Below are 16,367 nucleotides of genomic sequence, written 5' to 3'. Positions count from 1 at the left end.
ATAAAACCGGACAGAAGAGCGTGTCCTTTTTCAGTCACCTAAACAGGGGGCGTTGCGGGGGGGGGGGGTTGGAACAAAGCAGGGTTAAGAAGCGATCTGCAATTGTCTAGTGGAATTGTGGGATGAAATAAGATGTAGGCAGAGAAGAGCGAGGGGAAAGTGCCTGCAGAGCCGGGAGAGGCGGTGGCTGCAGCCAATGGCGAGGGCGGCCGGGGGGGAGCCGCCGCGGCAGCGGGCGGGGCGGCGGCTATTTCAGGGGTCCGCCGGGAGCCAGCGCGAGCAGTGTTTAAAAAAAAAAAAAAAAAGAAAGAAAAAAAAAGGACCGGCGTAGAGGCGGTGTGGGCTGAGTAAAGACACTGTGCAGGTGAGTCCCGGGGTCCCTAGTTCCCCCCACCTTGGCCTTTCCTGGGGTAGCTCCGCTCACGCTAGACTTGAGCCTGGGGTATAGGGCTGGTCTCTTTATTTTTATTTTTTGTCTCTTTCCGGCCTTCCCTTCCGCCTTTTCATGTGGGGGTCCCGTTTGTACTGCATGGTGCGGATTCTGTATTTTCTAAAGCACTTATGTTTTTCGACTGGAGGTAGTTCTGTTGCTCTACAACCCCCCCCCCCCCCCATAGCCATTTATGATTTTGTAATAGTTCTTCACCAATTTAAGTGATTTGGAGTCCTTTGATGCTTGGATAAGGGGGCAAAGGGATTTAATTCTGCTGTTATGGGTCAAGGCAACGTAGTTGGTGCTTTTTACTTTGAGAAAGCTCTTCTCTGCAGAGGGTTTGCATTTTGCTACCTTAAAAAAAAAAAAAAAATCCCAGGACATTCAGGCAACGCGCTGTCTGAAGGCTTTGGAGGCCGATTTGGTTTCAAGTGAGAATTAACGTTTGTCCCCCTTAAGCTTGTTGCGGCAAAGATCTCTTGAACCGGGGTGTTTTGTTCAGGAAGTGCTCGGGGGGGGGGGGGTCTACGTGCATCGCCCACTTTCACCTTGGCAGGGTTTTTTGGGCTACGTCAAGCTCTTCTTGTCTCTTATGTGCTGTATCTGTCCTATTTTTCCAACCTTTCTGAAAGATCCAGGTTGCATCGTGAGGGTTGATGCTAAAGGATGGAAAGAGGTCACTGCAGATCTGGTCTAGAGGGAGGGCCTTAATGACTATATAACGGGAATAAAATCCGGTTATTTTTTTTTTTTAAATCTGTAAACGATGAGGTCCTGATCGGAGAAGCTCGAGTACTACTCTGTACAGAAAGCCAGGACTTAACTGAACAAAACCAGGATGCTAGCTTAAGTTCCAGGCTCTATTATATCTCGCATGCTTTTATGGTCTCCATCTAGTTTCCATAGGAGTAGGCTCACTTTGCTGTGTCGGAGGAAATCGTGCATGGCTGAAGCCATGCTTCTCTACCCCTCCTCCTCACACGCACGAGCACTTGATATGGTGCATGCTCATTGACGCGGGGTGGAGGGGGGGAGGAACCCCAAAATCTAGACTGGGTTTGTAGTTGCTGAATGTTATGTATATCTGCACCGGTTACATTTGAGACTGTTCTCCATATGGCCAGGAGACATCTGTCTTGAGCAGGGGGTCTCAAAGTCCCTCCTTGAGGGCCACAATCCAGTCGGGTTTTCAGGATTTCCCCAATGAATATGCATTGAAAGCAGTGCATGCATATAGATCTCATGCATATTCATTGGGGAAATCCTGAAAACCCGACTGGATTGCGGCCCTCAAGGAGGGACTTTGAGACCCCTGGTCTTGAATAACTCCTACAATGCTCCTTACCTGTTGTATGTTCTTAAACGTTTCCATGGATTGATATACTGCCCACTCTTACTGAATCAGAGCAGTTAACGCTTTCAATCCAAAAGTTAAAAGGGGACACCATTAAAAACAGGACAGATATCTCATTATCTCCAGAGACGGGTTCACCCTTACGCTTTCTTTGTGAAAGGTAGCCTTGGTGCTAGAGATGTCCATAATAAGCTGTCATCTGGTATATTAACTTGCACTAGCTACTGTTATCCACTTCCATCTTTTACTACTACTCTTCCCCTTTATCCTAGATGGGTATTTAAAAGGATATGGTGCTATTTGAGCACTTTTTTGGTTGGTTTGGCTGCTTAAACTCTAACTGTCTAGATGCTGATGCAGTGTGAGGCTCGATGGAGCTAAATATTGGTGGGGTCATGGGTCCCCATAGGAGCCAGCTCTGTGGGTGTTTGAGCGCTCCCCCCCCCCCTTGATTTTGAGCAAATTCTTTGGCTGGGTCCATGGAGGAGTAATTTATATTAAGTTTAGCCCCCCTCCACCCAATCACTGAAAAGTTGGTTCCTTTGATGGTCCCCTGTGGCCTACCCTATTCGATTGCCTATGAAAAGGCAACAGGTTAGTTTGTTTTGTTTCTTATTCATAGAACAAACTATGGTGACAATGAAACAAAGTGTAATATTTAAGGTGATGTACTCCACTGTCAGATGGCCTTTTAAGACCCTTGTGTGTGACACCAAACATATTGAATATCAGTCTTCCCTATTCACCTCTGCTTATTGAATAGTTTGCATATAATAAGGGTCGTCCATTTAATATGCTGGCTTTCTGCAGTTTACATACTATATAAGTCAGTACTTTGTTTATTCCATTTAATCTGTAACATTTCTAATAATTGTAAACCGCTTAGAACTTCACAATCCTGCGGTATATAAACTGTTGTTATTATTATTATTATTATATACAGTACTTTGTTCTAGTGGGCTCATAATCTTTGTATCTGGGACAGTGGAGGATTAGGTGACTTGCCCAATGTCACAAGGAGTCTGTGGGAATAGAGCCTAGTTCCCCTGGTCATCAGCCCACTGTGCTAGGCATTAGACCAGAGGTGTCCAACCTGTGGCCTGAGGGCCTCATGCAGCCCCGTGAAGTATTTTGTGTGGCCCCGGTCGAGGGCGATGCAGTGTTTTTTTTCTCTGTTGCCCCCGGGTGTTTACCTTTTGCCGGCTCCCTCCTCTGTCTTGCTGCAGCGTTTGCGTGGCCCCAGAAACATCTTTTTTGGCCCATGCGGCCCAGGGAAGCCAAAAGGTTGGACACCCCTGCATTAGACTCTCCCTGGATATAAATCCCCCCCACATTTTACTGAAAACTTCACTTTTTCCCTGTTTTTAGGGAAAAAGTTAAGTTTACAGTAAAATGTGGGGGGTTACAACCACTGTTCCCTCTAAGCTGAGCAGGTGTCCTCCAGCTGCATTGCTACCACTAGACTGTGGGTGGAGGACTCCTGCTCAGCTTAGAGGGAACACTGGTTACAACCCCCCCAAACCCCCCACAACGCCGGCGCAATTTGTATTAAGTAAACTGGGGGTGCTCCCCAACAAAACCTCCCGTCGGAGCCCCTAAAAACAGTAATTTGCTTCGGCGCGCGCCACCGTCTTGCGCTCAGTTGTCGGCGCGCGCCTTTGTCTTCCGCGTTGTTGTCTATGAACCCTCCCACTCTGATATTCCTTGTGATTTTAGGCAAATCTCTTTATTGCCTATGACCCTTAAGCATTTTGAGGCAAGAACTTGTACCTGAATCCTAATACTATAAACTGAATATCTATAATGTATAAACATAGGGGGGGAAATAATAAATACAAATATTGTGATGGTGGTAAATTTTTAGTTGCCTTTGAAGTTCAAGTCAGTACTCCACTTGGGTGTGAACACCAGTTATCCAGAGAAGTTCAGTGCTTGTTCAGGTAAATTGTCTTGGAATATAAAATGTTGGCCTTCTGGATAGCTTTAGTTATGACGTCTGGTCTGATATATATTTTTTCCCCTGGTGGGTGGGGAAAGAGGGGTGATATCAGGGTAACTGCCAAAGTTATGCAGACAAATCTGAGTATGGAAACTTGTCTTAATCTAATCTAATCTTCCATTTGTGAGTTGCAACATACCTACACAGGCTCAACAGATCAAAGAGGAAGGGGAAAAGAAGGGAGGGGAAGAGGATGTGGAGAGATAAGAGGAGGGGACTTAGACGTAGGGGACGCTGTACAAAAACAGATAGTTGGTTGTCAAAAAGGTGAGTCTTCAGGTTTTTTCCCTGAATCTAGTGTAGCTTGTCTCTTTCCTGATTGCTTCTGGTAGGTCATTCCAGATTTTTACACCCAGATAGGTTAGCATAGAGTGGGAAATTTGTTTGTAGTGGAGGTATTTTGTGGATGGTAGGTTTAGTTGGACTCTGTTAAGGATTCTTTTTGATGTCAACCAAACATTAGAGAATAATTGGATGAGAGGGGCTGCTGAGCTTCCGTATAGGATCTGGTGTAGGATTAATCCTTAAAGCAGCTCAAGATATGAGCCTAATTTAGGTTCCACAGAATGTCCTATCCTGTAGGGCACAGGTGTCAAAGTCGGTCCTCGAGGGCCAGAATCCAGTCGGGTTTTCAGGATTTCCCCAATGAATCTGCATGAGATCTATTTGCATGCACTGCTTTCAATGCATATTCATTGGGGAAATCCAGAAAACCCGACTGGATTCCGGCCCTCGAGGAGGGACTTTGACACCCCTGCTGTAGGGGAAAGGCAAAAGGAGCTGTCTTAATTGGCTTTTTACTTGTCCTACTGACCTATGTAGATTCCAAAAATTCCTAACCTTTTTCCTAGGTACAATGAGCTTTATGAATTGAGCCCAGGCCTTTCCTGAAAATTCAAACTGTTCGGTCTCTACTTTGTGTGCACAGGGAGGTGCAGCAAAAATGTAAGAATGGTATAGATCAGGGGTCTCAAAGTCCCTCCTTGAGGGCCGCAATCCAGTCGGGTTTTCAGGATTTCCCCAATGAATATGCAGGAGATCTATGTGCATGCACTTCTTTCAATGCATATTCATTGGGGAAATCCTGAAAACCCGACTGGATTGTGGCCCTCAAGGAGGGACTTTGAGATCCCTGGTATAGACTCATTGGTAAAAAAAAGTTCAGATTCCTAACTTTGCAGACAATGACGTAGGGAGGGTAAGCGGTGCCCAGGGTGGTGGTGCTCCTCCCCTCCGTACCGTTTTAACTTCTGCATGAGCAGCCACCAACTTGCTGCCTGCGTCGACTTCGGTGCTCTCTGACATCACTTCCTAGGCCCAGAAGTGATGTCAGAGTGCCAAAGCAGGCAGTAGGTTAGTGGCTGTTTGCACTGAAGTTAAAAGGTATGGGAGTGGAGAGGAGGAGGGGTGCTGGCACATTGAGAAAGATGGTGTCAGGGTGGACCCCCCCCTCCCCTTACTGTGCCAGTGTTTGCAGGGATAGGCAGTATAGCTTCCATGGTGGTTTTCTAAGGATACTGTAATATTCTGTTGATGGTGGATTTGATATACTGTACTAATTTTCTGTGTAAATAACTATCTGTCCATAAAGAGCCATGTACAATCGTTAATAAAACAATATTTTCTTGTGATGTGAAAGCTAGAGATTAGAGAAACTGGGCCTCTTCTCCCTTGAAAAGAGGAGACTGAGAGGGGACACGATCAAAACATTCAAGATAATGAAGAGAATAGACTTAGTAGATAAAGACAGGTTGTTCACCCTCTCCAAGGTAGAGAGAACGAGAGGGCACTCTAAAGTTGAAAGGGGATAGATTCTGTACAGATGTAAGGAAGTTCTTCACCCAGAGAGTGGTAGAAAACTGGAACACTCTTCAATAGCGATTAACTTGTCCTATTGGTCACTTTCTGCTCAACAATGGATTTCCTGTCCTATTAATTTTCTTTCTTCCACCCTCTTAAAGTCAATCAATTTGTACCTTTGCTTAATCTTTTGTAAACCGCATAGAACTTCACGGTATTGCGGTATATAAACTGTTATTATTATTATTATTATTATAGGGGAAAACACCCTCCAGGGATTCAAGACAAAGTTATACAAGTTCCTGCTGAACAAGGACATACGCTGATAGGGCTAGTCTCAGTTAGTCCGCGTGAGCAGACTGCTGGGCATGATGGACCACTGGTCTGACCCAGCAGTGGCAATTCTTATGTTTTTAAATACTTTGAAACAGGCTATCCGAATCTGTGCAATCCCTAATCCTTAATCCTATCTGGGCTTGACTACTGTAATGTAACGCTAGTTCTTTGCTCTAAAACAGGGGTGGGGAATGAAGGCCACAATCCAGTCGGCTTTTAGGATTTCCCTAATGAATATGTATCAGTTGCAAATAGATCTCGTGCATATTCATTGAGGGAAATCCTGAAAACTTGATTGGATTGCAGCCTTTGTTTTCCCCCCCCCCCCCCCCCCCCCCCCGTGCTCTAAAACATTGCTATCGTGTCTACAACTAGTTCAAAATGCAGAAATAATGCTTATACGGACTATGGAAATTGGAACACCTACAGCCCTACTATTGTATATGAAACTTCATTGGCTGCCCATAACTGCAAGGATCAAGTTTAAATTAGGCATCTCTGTCTTTAAGAACCTTACAGGCAACACCTCGGCTATCTAACAGAATTGGGTCATCCTACTTCAGGGCACCTCCGGAAATCTTATCCACTTAAAATTCCTAGCATGCAACAAATAGTCTATCGGGCAAATTAACTTATCCATCCAATATCAATTAGCAAAATGATGGAACAAACTACCACTTAACTACAATCTTGTGACCACTATCTGAGGTTCAGGAAGCTCTTAAAAGCATTTCTATATTAAGACGGAGTCAACCCTGAAATAGGAATTGTAAAAGCCCATTTCTAAACTGTCTAGTGCAACCCAGGGGACAAAATGATGAGCCAACAGTGACCTACATGAAGTTGTAGCTGTGACCTAACTGTACTGATCTGCCTGTACCAGCAACTCTATTGAATGTCTGTCACTGTCCATTGTAACTTCTGGGTAACTGACCCAACCCTCTTGTAATGTAATCTGACTATGAACTGAATAGGTAAAGGTGGAATAGAAAACCTGATTAACATAAACATGCAACAAAGCAGTTTACAATTAAATGCAGGTAGTTTGTCACTACTAGTGGGTTCGCAATCCTAAATTGTAGAGACCTGGGACAAACGAGTCTTAGAATCACAAAGAGCTGCAGTGAGAATCAAACCCAGGATCTCAGTCCATATTAAGGGCCTTGTAGAGCAGCTTTAGCCATCCAATATCCCAGGGTTAAAAAAAAAAAGAAAAAAAGCTCTGTCCTGTCAGTGATCAGCCTTCACATTACAAGTGTCTCATGAGTTTAGACCATGTAGTGCCAAAAGGCAACAGGGAGTAGCTCTGGCAGTGAGATCAAAGGGACAAACTCAGACTAGATCAGGGGTCTCAAAGTCCCTCCTTGAGGGCCGCAATCCAGTTGGGTTTTCAGGATTTCCCCAATGAATATGCATGAGATCTATGTGCATGCACTGCTTTCAATGCATATTCATTGGGGAAATCCTGAAAACCTGACTGGATTGCGGCCCTCAAGGAGGGACTTTGAGATCCCTGGACTAGATGGTGAGATGGCAGGTGTTTTGATTTAAGCTGGGGCCTATCTACCTGGCTAACAGTTTCTCCATAGCCACACATAAATACAGCAGAAAATTTCATGCCTTGTTCAATTTTCCTCCTGTAAAGGGCTGTAAAAGCAAGAAATTCCTTAATCATTCTTTAGCATCTCAGGCGGCTTCATTTTGTTCATTGTTGCTTACATCAAATTCCTATAAACATTTTAGAAAAAAGTTGAAAATTTACCTTTTCTCTAAATATTTGACTACTTAATTCATTTTATTCCATGGACCATGTTTATTATTAACTAGCTGATGCCCCGGCGGTGCACGGGTATTTAATTATAGCAATAACACTGTAAATGGATTCAAATAAAGATACTTTATAGTGGTGAATGAAATTATTTTTTTACAGCTTTATAAAAAGTACAATATTCAAATTATAATGTGAAATATTTGACAAAATGAATACAATACAACTAACACAAAACTTGATTATAAACAACTATTTTAGTTTCACCTCCAGGAGCAAGAACATATAAATTCTTGGGTGAACCCACCCTTGAGCAAGCAACATAGAGTTGTCCATGGGAAAAACAGGGGGATCTTAAATCCACTCCACAGTATGTAATAATCTGTCCCTGTGATTTGTTGATTGTGATAGAGAATGCAAGTCTCACTGGAATTTGCAATCTCTTAAACTGAAAAGGAAGATGTGTTGCAAGTTTCGTTCAAATCGGGCAAGCCGTTTTTGCGTTGGCAGCGTTTTACATTTTTTTCCATTGACATGAATGGGTGAAATCTGATTTTCTGTTTGTAGCTCTGCCCACGTGTGCAGGTGGGCCGCGAGACCCCCAGAACATATCACCCCAGGTAGTGAGGGATCTGCATACCAAGTTTCGGTCAAATCGGGCAAGCCGTTTTTGCGTTGGCAGCTTTTTACATTTTTTCCATTGACATGAATGGGTGAAATATGATTTTCTGTTTGTAGCTCTGCCCACGTGTGCAGGTGGGCCGCGAGACCCCCAGAACATATCACCCCAGGTAGTGAGGGATCTGCATACCAAGTTTCGTTCAAACCGGTCCCACAGCTTTTTACATTTTTTCCATTGACTTGAATGGGTGAAATCTGATTTTCTGTTTGTAGCTCCGTCCACGTGTGCAGGTGGGCCGCGAGACCCCCAGAACATATCACCCCAGGTAGTGAGGGATCTGCATACCAAGTTTCATTCAAATCGGTCCCACAGCTTTTTACATTTTTTCCATTGACTTGAATGGGTGAAATCTGATTTTTTGTTTGTAGCTCCGCCCACGTGTGCAGGTGGGCCGCGAGACCCCCAGAACATATCACCCCAGGTAATGAGGGATCTGCATACCAATTTTCGTGCAAATCGGGCAAGCCGGTTATGCGTTGGCAGCTTTTTACATTTTTTCCATTGACATGAATGGATGAAATCTGATTTTATGTTTGTAGCTCCGCCCACGTGTGCAGGTGGGCCGCGAGACCCCCAGAACATATCACCCCAGGTAGTGAGGGATCTGCATACCAAGTTTCGTTCAAATCGGTCAAGCCGTTTTTGTGTGATCGCGGCACATACACACACACATACATACACACATACCTCCGATTTTATATATATATATATATATAGATAACCTTTTGTAAACCGTGTAGAACTTTTCGGTAACGTGGTTAATAAGTATAATGTAATGTAATCTGGGAGGGAGTCTGCAGATGGGCTTTGAGACACATCTTCCATTTAAGGCAGGCTATGAGCCCAGGGCAGTCATTCTCTTTGCACCCCTCTAATGCCATCTTTGTGCGACATGAGGAATGTACACTATTACCAGTGGTATATTGGGGGATGGTGGTTGACCACCCTGGGTGCCATCTTGGTGGGAGTGCCAGCACCTCTCTGCCCCCATACCTCTTTAAAATCTCACTGGCATGAGCAACTACTCTAGCCTGTTGCTCACACAGGCCTGGCTCCATCTGAAATCACTTCCAGGTCACGGGGCCAGGAAGTAATGGAGGAAAATCCAGTGCAAGCAGCAGTTGGAGAAGCTGCTCACGCTGGTGAAGATTGAGGTACAGAGGTGACTTACGGGGGACAGGGTTAGCGCCTTACTTGCATGATCCGTCCAGGTGGTCCTAACAAAAATGTTGCTACAGTACTTAACTGACTGTGCAGCTAAACACTTCATCAGAGGGGGGCTATCTAGACAGAACAGGCACTTTTGACTCTGATTTCCCCCTCCTTGGTAGGATGGTGCTTCACTTGACCTTGGGCTAGTCCTGCCAATGGATGTGAGCTGTCTTTGGATATCTACTTAGTAATGTTGCTGCTTGTTGACTCTTTAATGGCCACATTCTTGCTGATCATGTCAGACTTGTACTCTTGCAGTACAAATGACAGATTGTCATTGGTGTACAGTGTGGTATCTCAGACAGTTTTCTGCCATATTCTAATGTTCTGTTGTTGGGTTTTTTTTAATTTTTTTTTTTCAATGCCTGTTTAAGCTTCCCAGAAATTAGAATCTGTTATAAGTTGGATGTTGCTTTGGAGATGGTTATATTCACAAAAAGCTAATCCTTTTCTATTTATATACCTTTAGCAGCACTTGTGTAGATGTCCAAGACATCTTATCCTTCTTGTAATCCTTCTTGTAATGGTATTATATATACAACTGAGGTTTGCAGTTGTTGAACTCTTTATGGGCCAAGTCTCTGTGAACGTCAAGCCTTAAATATGAAGAATCCAATTGTTACATTTTAACAGGATTATACTATGACATTTTTTCACAATGTAGCATGAGGGTATCTATTCTGCAAGGTCTGTGGTGCTTCGGCTTTTCCCAAGGGTGCCAAAAGCCTGATCTGATTCCATTGTTAGTTGGCTGAAAATCATTGAGGCCTGTAAATTTATGCAAGGCATAACTTAGTAAAACGGTAATATCAAATATATTGCTGCTGCTGCTGCTTTGCCTAAATATCGATCCAAGTATATTTTGCAAGCTTATAGGAGCTGATGAGTCCCAATAGCAAGGTTATTGCTGTGGGGATCATTCTGGCTGAGCTGTCTGCAAAACATAGCTAATGCTGTTGTGTTGTGTCACAGGGTCAAAATGTCTGACAGGAAGGCTGTTATCAAGAATGCCGACATGTCCGAGGACATGCAGCAAGATGCTGTGGATTGTGCTACACAAGCTATGGAGAAGTATAACATAGAAAAAGATATCGCAGCCTATATCAAAAAGGTATTCTATTTGTTGGTTCCTATGCAAACAATTTTTCCACTTTCTCAGCCTGTTTATAAGATCAAGAATGCTTGGTGTGCTGTTCTGCTGACCCTTGTACTTTGGCATCTTGAGTATGGTTATAAGGATACAATGCAGATGGCAAGTTTAAAAAAAAACCCAAAGAAAGCTTTATCTAACCAGCTCTGTTTTTCACATCTCCTCCCTTAGAGCTACTAGACCACCAGCAAAAGCAGATTTGTGAACTAAAGTTCTAGCCACACTTCCAATAACCGATCAAAGTGGGGGTTTTCAAAAGTAAAATGGAATACAAATAGCCAGTACATAATCCCAATATCCATATGGCACTTGACATCCAACAAAGATTAAAACAAGCAACGGCTAGTGTTTGGACATCAGTAGTTGATCCGGGCTGTCGGATGTGATTAGTCTAGTTTTTCTAGCCTTTTTGCACTTGTGGACCAAGAGATTGCTGAAACTATGGGCCCAGGACTAGGACCCCCTACTGCCCATTTTCTACTCCATTTAAAGCCTGAGCTGGTAGGGATCCCAAGTATTACCAGCTGAAGATCTCCTCCTCAGTGGCACTAAAAAAAACTACTTGGTAGCTCCCTGAGCTACCAGGACATGCTTAGCTTTTTGCTGAAAAAAGGCCTGCATGGGTGTCAGTAGCTTGGAACTGCCACAAACCTGAAGTGGAAAATAGTATCTGGCACCACTGGGAGAAGATCTTCAACTGGTGGGGCTTGATCCCTGCCACTTACTGCTAAAACTAGCTTGTCTTGCGGACTCCCAAAAAATACTAGACTGGTTGGTAAATGCTGGTTTTACTCCACATCTAATGTCCAGTGCTATAGCCACGGGTGGGCATAGGGCCACCAAACAGTGATACAGCAGTGATGTGGCTGGAGGGATCCCAAACACCCCTAAGGAGATGGAGTGACGTTTAAGTGACCCCCCCAAAAAAAAATCTTTAAATTTAGTCTTGCTAGCAGTGAGCAAGGTACACATTCGCCCCAGCTTGTGCTGGCCCAAGCCTCCCCTCTAACTTCCTGGTCCTTTAAGCTTAACTTTAACATCAGAAGGCCGAGCTGGCATGTGCATGGGGGAAATGTGTTGCTGGCAAAGATTTAAAGATACAGATGGTTAGGGGAGTGGAGTTAAGTGCCCCCTCACCTCCAATCACCAGGGAGGGATGATGGCAGGCAGGGTTTTCATAGCCAACCACCAAAATGGGATGTCTTGGCTGCACTAAAGCAAATTAATTCTGTGAATCGGAACTAATACTAAGCAAAGGTCGGGGTGTCCTTGCATGGTCCTCCTCTATCAGGACACATGGTCTTATAATATGTATTATATACTGCCTGAAGTCTATTGAAGTGGTGTACATTCAGATACAGAAGTATTTTGTCCCTGGGACAACTGAGGATTGTTAAACACATTGCCCAAGATCACAGAGCTGCAGTGGGATTTGAAGTTGAGCTAGGCATTCCTGGCTTAGCCTGCAGCTTCAGCCACTAGGCTACTCAAATTACCCTTGAGCTTAATTGAGCTCATATGTATCTTGCGGCCCAAGCCTCCCCCAGTCTCTTCTCCCCTTTCTACCTACCACCACCACTTAACTGTTGTCTTCTACTCAGAGCTCGCATATCATAGCACTTGTGCATTGGAGGATTGCGGCAGTCTGTCTGTCCTCTGATGCTAATTTTCTGTGACAAGAGGTAGGACATGGCAGGTTTTGGGCTTTTGTGTGGTTGTGTGCATGCTTAACAGGGCTGACAGTTTTTACGCTGTTCTGCTACTGTTTTAACTGCCTTAGGCAGTCTGCATGGTGTTTGGGTTGGTTTGGGTCAGGCCTGTCATGGATGTGTTAAGTTAAAGGTTCAGGAAGTCTAGAACAGGTATAGAGAAGCTACATTGGCATATTACATAGCTTTAAAAGACATGTGGGTTTTGGCATTTAATACCTTGGCTTCTAACACTAAACAGTCCATGTGACACCTGGGTGCACTGACTTTGTTCTGTTTTCTCTCATTTCCTGTTGTAATGGGAGTCTGATTTCCAGTTTAAATATAGCCAAGACCTACTGTAGATGCATTACTGCTCTTTCGCTATACTATCTTTTGTTGAAGGTGAACATTAGATCACGCATGTCAAACAGAAGGCCCGGGGGCCGAATCCGGCTTGCCTGGCCATTTTATGTGGCCCGCGGTGACTGTACCACATCTAAGCGCCTGACTGTGCAGCCCCACTCCCAGTGGCGCTCCAAGCGCCTCACCATGCTGCCTCGGTATCCATTTGCAGGCAGAAGGACCCAGTCCCAGTGTAAAAGCTAGGTTGGATCAGGGCGCTCCATACAAGTGCCTGACCACACCAAAGGTGTCTGAGGGTGAGGAAGGATCTATACTTCTACTAAGATACATATCTTAATAAAAAATTCAGCCCGCAACTTAGCCTGCGTTTTAGATTTCGGCCAATTATGTGATTTGAGTTTGACACCCCTGCATTAGATGGTAGATGTGGGCTCAGTTTGGTAGCTATGGTTCTGATTAACCCACCTGCTACTGTAGATGTTGAGAGCTGAGAAAAGCTAAGAATTTGTGACAAAACTTGCAACTTTTCCTAAAAGCGCTGCCATTCTGGAGCATGCAGTCAACTACATAGAGCAGTGGTCTCAAACTCATACCCTTTGAAGGGCCACATTTTGGGACTATAGGTACTTGGAGGGCCTCAGAAAAAAAAAATAGTTAATGTCTTATTAAAGAAATGACAATTTTGCATGAGGTAAAATTCTTTATAGTTTATAAATCTTTCATTTTGGCTAAGTCTTAATAATAATATTGTTATTTATAGCTAAAGAGACATAGGATCAAGAAACTGTTTTATTTTACATTTGTGATTATGATAAACATACCGAGGGTCCCCGGGCCACGAGTTTGAGACCACTGACATAGAGCTACCATGTTTCCCAGCTCCAGGGGAGAGGGTCTAGGCTATTTTATGGCAACCCCATTCTGCATTATGAGATAGCTGCATTACTTCTAGAAGGTGACCAAAATCAGTTTTTGGGGGTTTTTTTTGTTTGTTTAACTGAAACTAGCCTAGTCCCCCCTCCCTCCAAGACATACTTCCTGGGCCTGCCTTGCCATCCTGGTGGTCTAGTGGCTGGTGGGAGGAGGAGCAATCCCCAGATTTGCTGCTGGAGGTTGCAGTAGCTCCTTTTTGGGACTGGAGCTAGTTCAGGTAAGTGACTGCAGGACTGCTTACAAATAGACCTAGGGTAGAGCTGGGAGGGAGTATGTGGGAGCTTCTTTGGCTCTGAGGGGATCAGGAGGAGAGCCACATGACATGGAGAACAATTTTGGTTCGTTCATTTTTGGCTGAAACCAAAACTAGGCCAAATTTAGATTTTGGGCCAATTTTCAGCATTGAAACTAAAACTAGTCAGCTTCTAACTGAAAGGGCTTATTTTCAAAACCCACTAAGTCCATACTAGTTGTATTGGATTTGGTAGGTTTTGAAAATAAGCTATTCAGTGGGTTTAATCAAGGATTATAGAAATGCTTTCATGTTCAAGGTCAAAACCAGAAACTGGGTGACTTGGCAACTGTGGCAAGCATGCAGAAAATTCAGTAACTTAGCGATGCACTTGGAGTCAGAGTAGCATGACTGCTTCTGACTAGACAATAGATGAGATACGAGGGCTAGCTAAGTTAATGGCATCCGTTTTAAGCTGCTTTTATTTTTGATTCACCTGCAGGAATTTGACAAGAAGTATAACCCCACCTGGCACTGCATTGTTGGCAGAAACTTCGGCAGCTATGTAACACACGAGACAAAACACTTCATCTATTTCTACTTGGGTCAGGTTGCGATTCTGCTGTTCAAGTCTGGATAGGATGTGGGAGCCAAGTGGAGTTTGGACTGGAATGCACTGATGGCCCAAGCCAAGATCCCTTGAGATAAGGGCTGCGCAGCTGCATGGACTGTATTTAATGTGTATATGTTGCAGTAAAGACATTTGTTTAGTTGCCTGAGAAGGGTGGCTTTTCTGTTTGCTTTTTTTTTTCTTTTGGTTGTATTTGCACTAGGGGGAAAAAAAAAAACCTGTAAATGCTGAGCAATGGCCTTTGAAAGGGAAGAAAATAAAATGGTTACATAAACTCCCTCACTGTTTTAATTCTTTCCCCCCTTAGAAAGCAGAGGGGTTGGAAGACAAAGGAACAGCCAATGCATAATGCTAAAATGTGTCCTATTGTGGGTAGGAGCAAAAATGTGCTGGAAATGAACATGAGCTGAAAACCAGGCTTTTTTCCAAAATGTGGTGTTGGGAGTGCTCCAAGAAGTGCTATAGAGGGGAAACTACCTTGTACTGTGTTTCCCCGAAAATAAGGCAGTATCTTATATGGGTTCAAAAAACACACTAGGGCAGAGGGAAGGACCCGGCAGGAGAAGACCACAAAGCAGCCTGTTTAGAGTGCTGCCGACGCTGCTGTTTGGAGGGAGGTATGTTGGTCTCGCGGTGGGAGGGAGAGATGGAAAGATGTTGCATAGGGGAGTGGGTGGAGGGTCAGCAGGGTTTAGCGGGAGGGTAGGGGGAGTGCTGCTGCTGACGAATCCAGGGATGAAGTCGGAATGTCAGGGGCATTTGGGAGGGGTTTTGTGGGTCAATCTAACTAGGGCTTATTTTTGGGGTAGGGCTTATTTTCAGGGAAACACGGTATCTTTCATCTGTAGGTAATAAATTGCAGCCCCTGACACGTCATTCTACTCTTTGCCTCTACACCCAAGGGCAGCGTGTCACAAACCTTTTGAAGCTGTGGCACACTAAACTTGGAGCAGCAGCTGGAGGGGCAACCAGACATGGATGGACTTTTGTGGTGGTATGCGCATGTGACATCACGCCGATGTCCACACATGCATGGAGGCCCTCCAGCCATGGACTTGAGCTTGCTAATCCTGGGAGAGGCGGAGAGTCTCTGGCTGACTGCCTACAGACATGCTTCTCACCATGAGAGGCACATCCTGTAGGTAGTCGGCCAGTGCTGGTTCCTCATTGCCAGCGTCTTACAGCACAGTTTGCGAATGCCCTAGGCTATAGTACTTGGAATGTGACTTAATTGTGTTGGTATTGTTACCTAGCTTTGAAAACTCTTTGTCTGGTTAGGATCATTCTTTTCATATGAATGACTACAGGCTGATTTTTTTTTTTTTTTTAATTACAAGGTATCCAGTGGTAAAGCTTGTCTAGTCTTTAAATTATAGTCCTAGACATTCATATAACAATTATACTAACATGGCTTATGTAAAGTGTACATGAAACTGCCTTATCATTGAGGATGAACACATCTGACACATGGCACAACTGTTAACACAATTGTATTCTTTAAACCTACCTGAAAGATGGTAGGGAGTAACTAGATGCCTTGGATTGCAGCTATTGATGGATGGAAGTAAAAATTGCTTACTATTATGGCACCTTTGTGGCAATATTGACTCCTTTTTTAGCAGGGCAGCACTACATGCATCAACTCATGGGTTCACAAGTGCATAACTCATTGGAATTATGTCCTAACCAGTATAAGTGCATCCATCTCCTTTCCTTAAAAGGCTGCGCAATCTGCATGTCTCCCAAAGACTCCTTTCACTTGAAGGCTGGGTCTTCTAGCCAA

At 44.2% G+C, this 16,367-nt stretch overlaps 1 protein-coding gene across 1 annotated transcript; it reads left to right on the top strand.

The window, feature by feature from the left end:
* Window positions 1-208: 208 nt before the first annotated feature.
* On the top strand, window positions 209-14,862 carry DYNLL2 (dynein light chain LC8-type 2). Its single transcript, XM_033921148.1, has 3 exons — window positions 209-364; window positions 10,557-10,695; window positions 14,456-14,862. The coding sequence occupies exons 2-3, from the start codon at window positions 10,564-10,566 to the stop codon at window positions 14,591-14,593; spliced, it is 270 nt and encodes an 89-aa protein (XP_033777039.1). The 5' UTR covers window positions 209-364; window positions 10,557-10,563; the 3' UTR covers window positions 14,594-14,862.
* The last annotated feature ends 1,505 nt before the right edge of the window (window positions 14,863-16,367 follow it).

This window comes from Geotrypetes seraphini, chromosome 15 (assembly GCF_902459505.1).
Source record: "Geotrypetes seraphini chromosome 15, aGeoSer1.1, whole genome shotgun sequence".
Lineage (NCBI taxonomy): Eukaryota > Metazoa > Chordata > Amphibia > Gymnophiona > Dermophiidae > Geotrypetes > Geotrypetes seraphini.
This window is presented reverse-complemented; position numbering and strand designations above follow the sequence as displayed.

Excerpts from the sequence above, each read along its gene's own strand:
- DYNLL2 (XM_033921148.1), top strand. The coding sequence starts at position 10,564 with ATGTCTGACAGGAAGGCTGTTATCAAGAATGCCGACATGTCCGAGGAC. Across the intron at positions 10,696-14,455 it reads TCGCAGCCTATATCAAAAAG|GAATTTGACAAGAAGTATAA; the intron begins GTATTCTATTTG and ends ATTCACCTGCAG.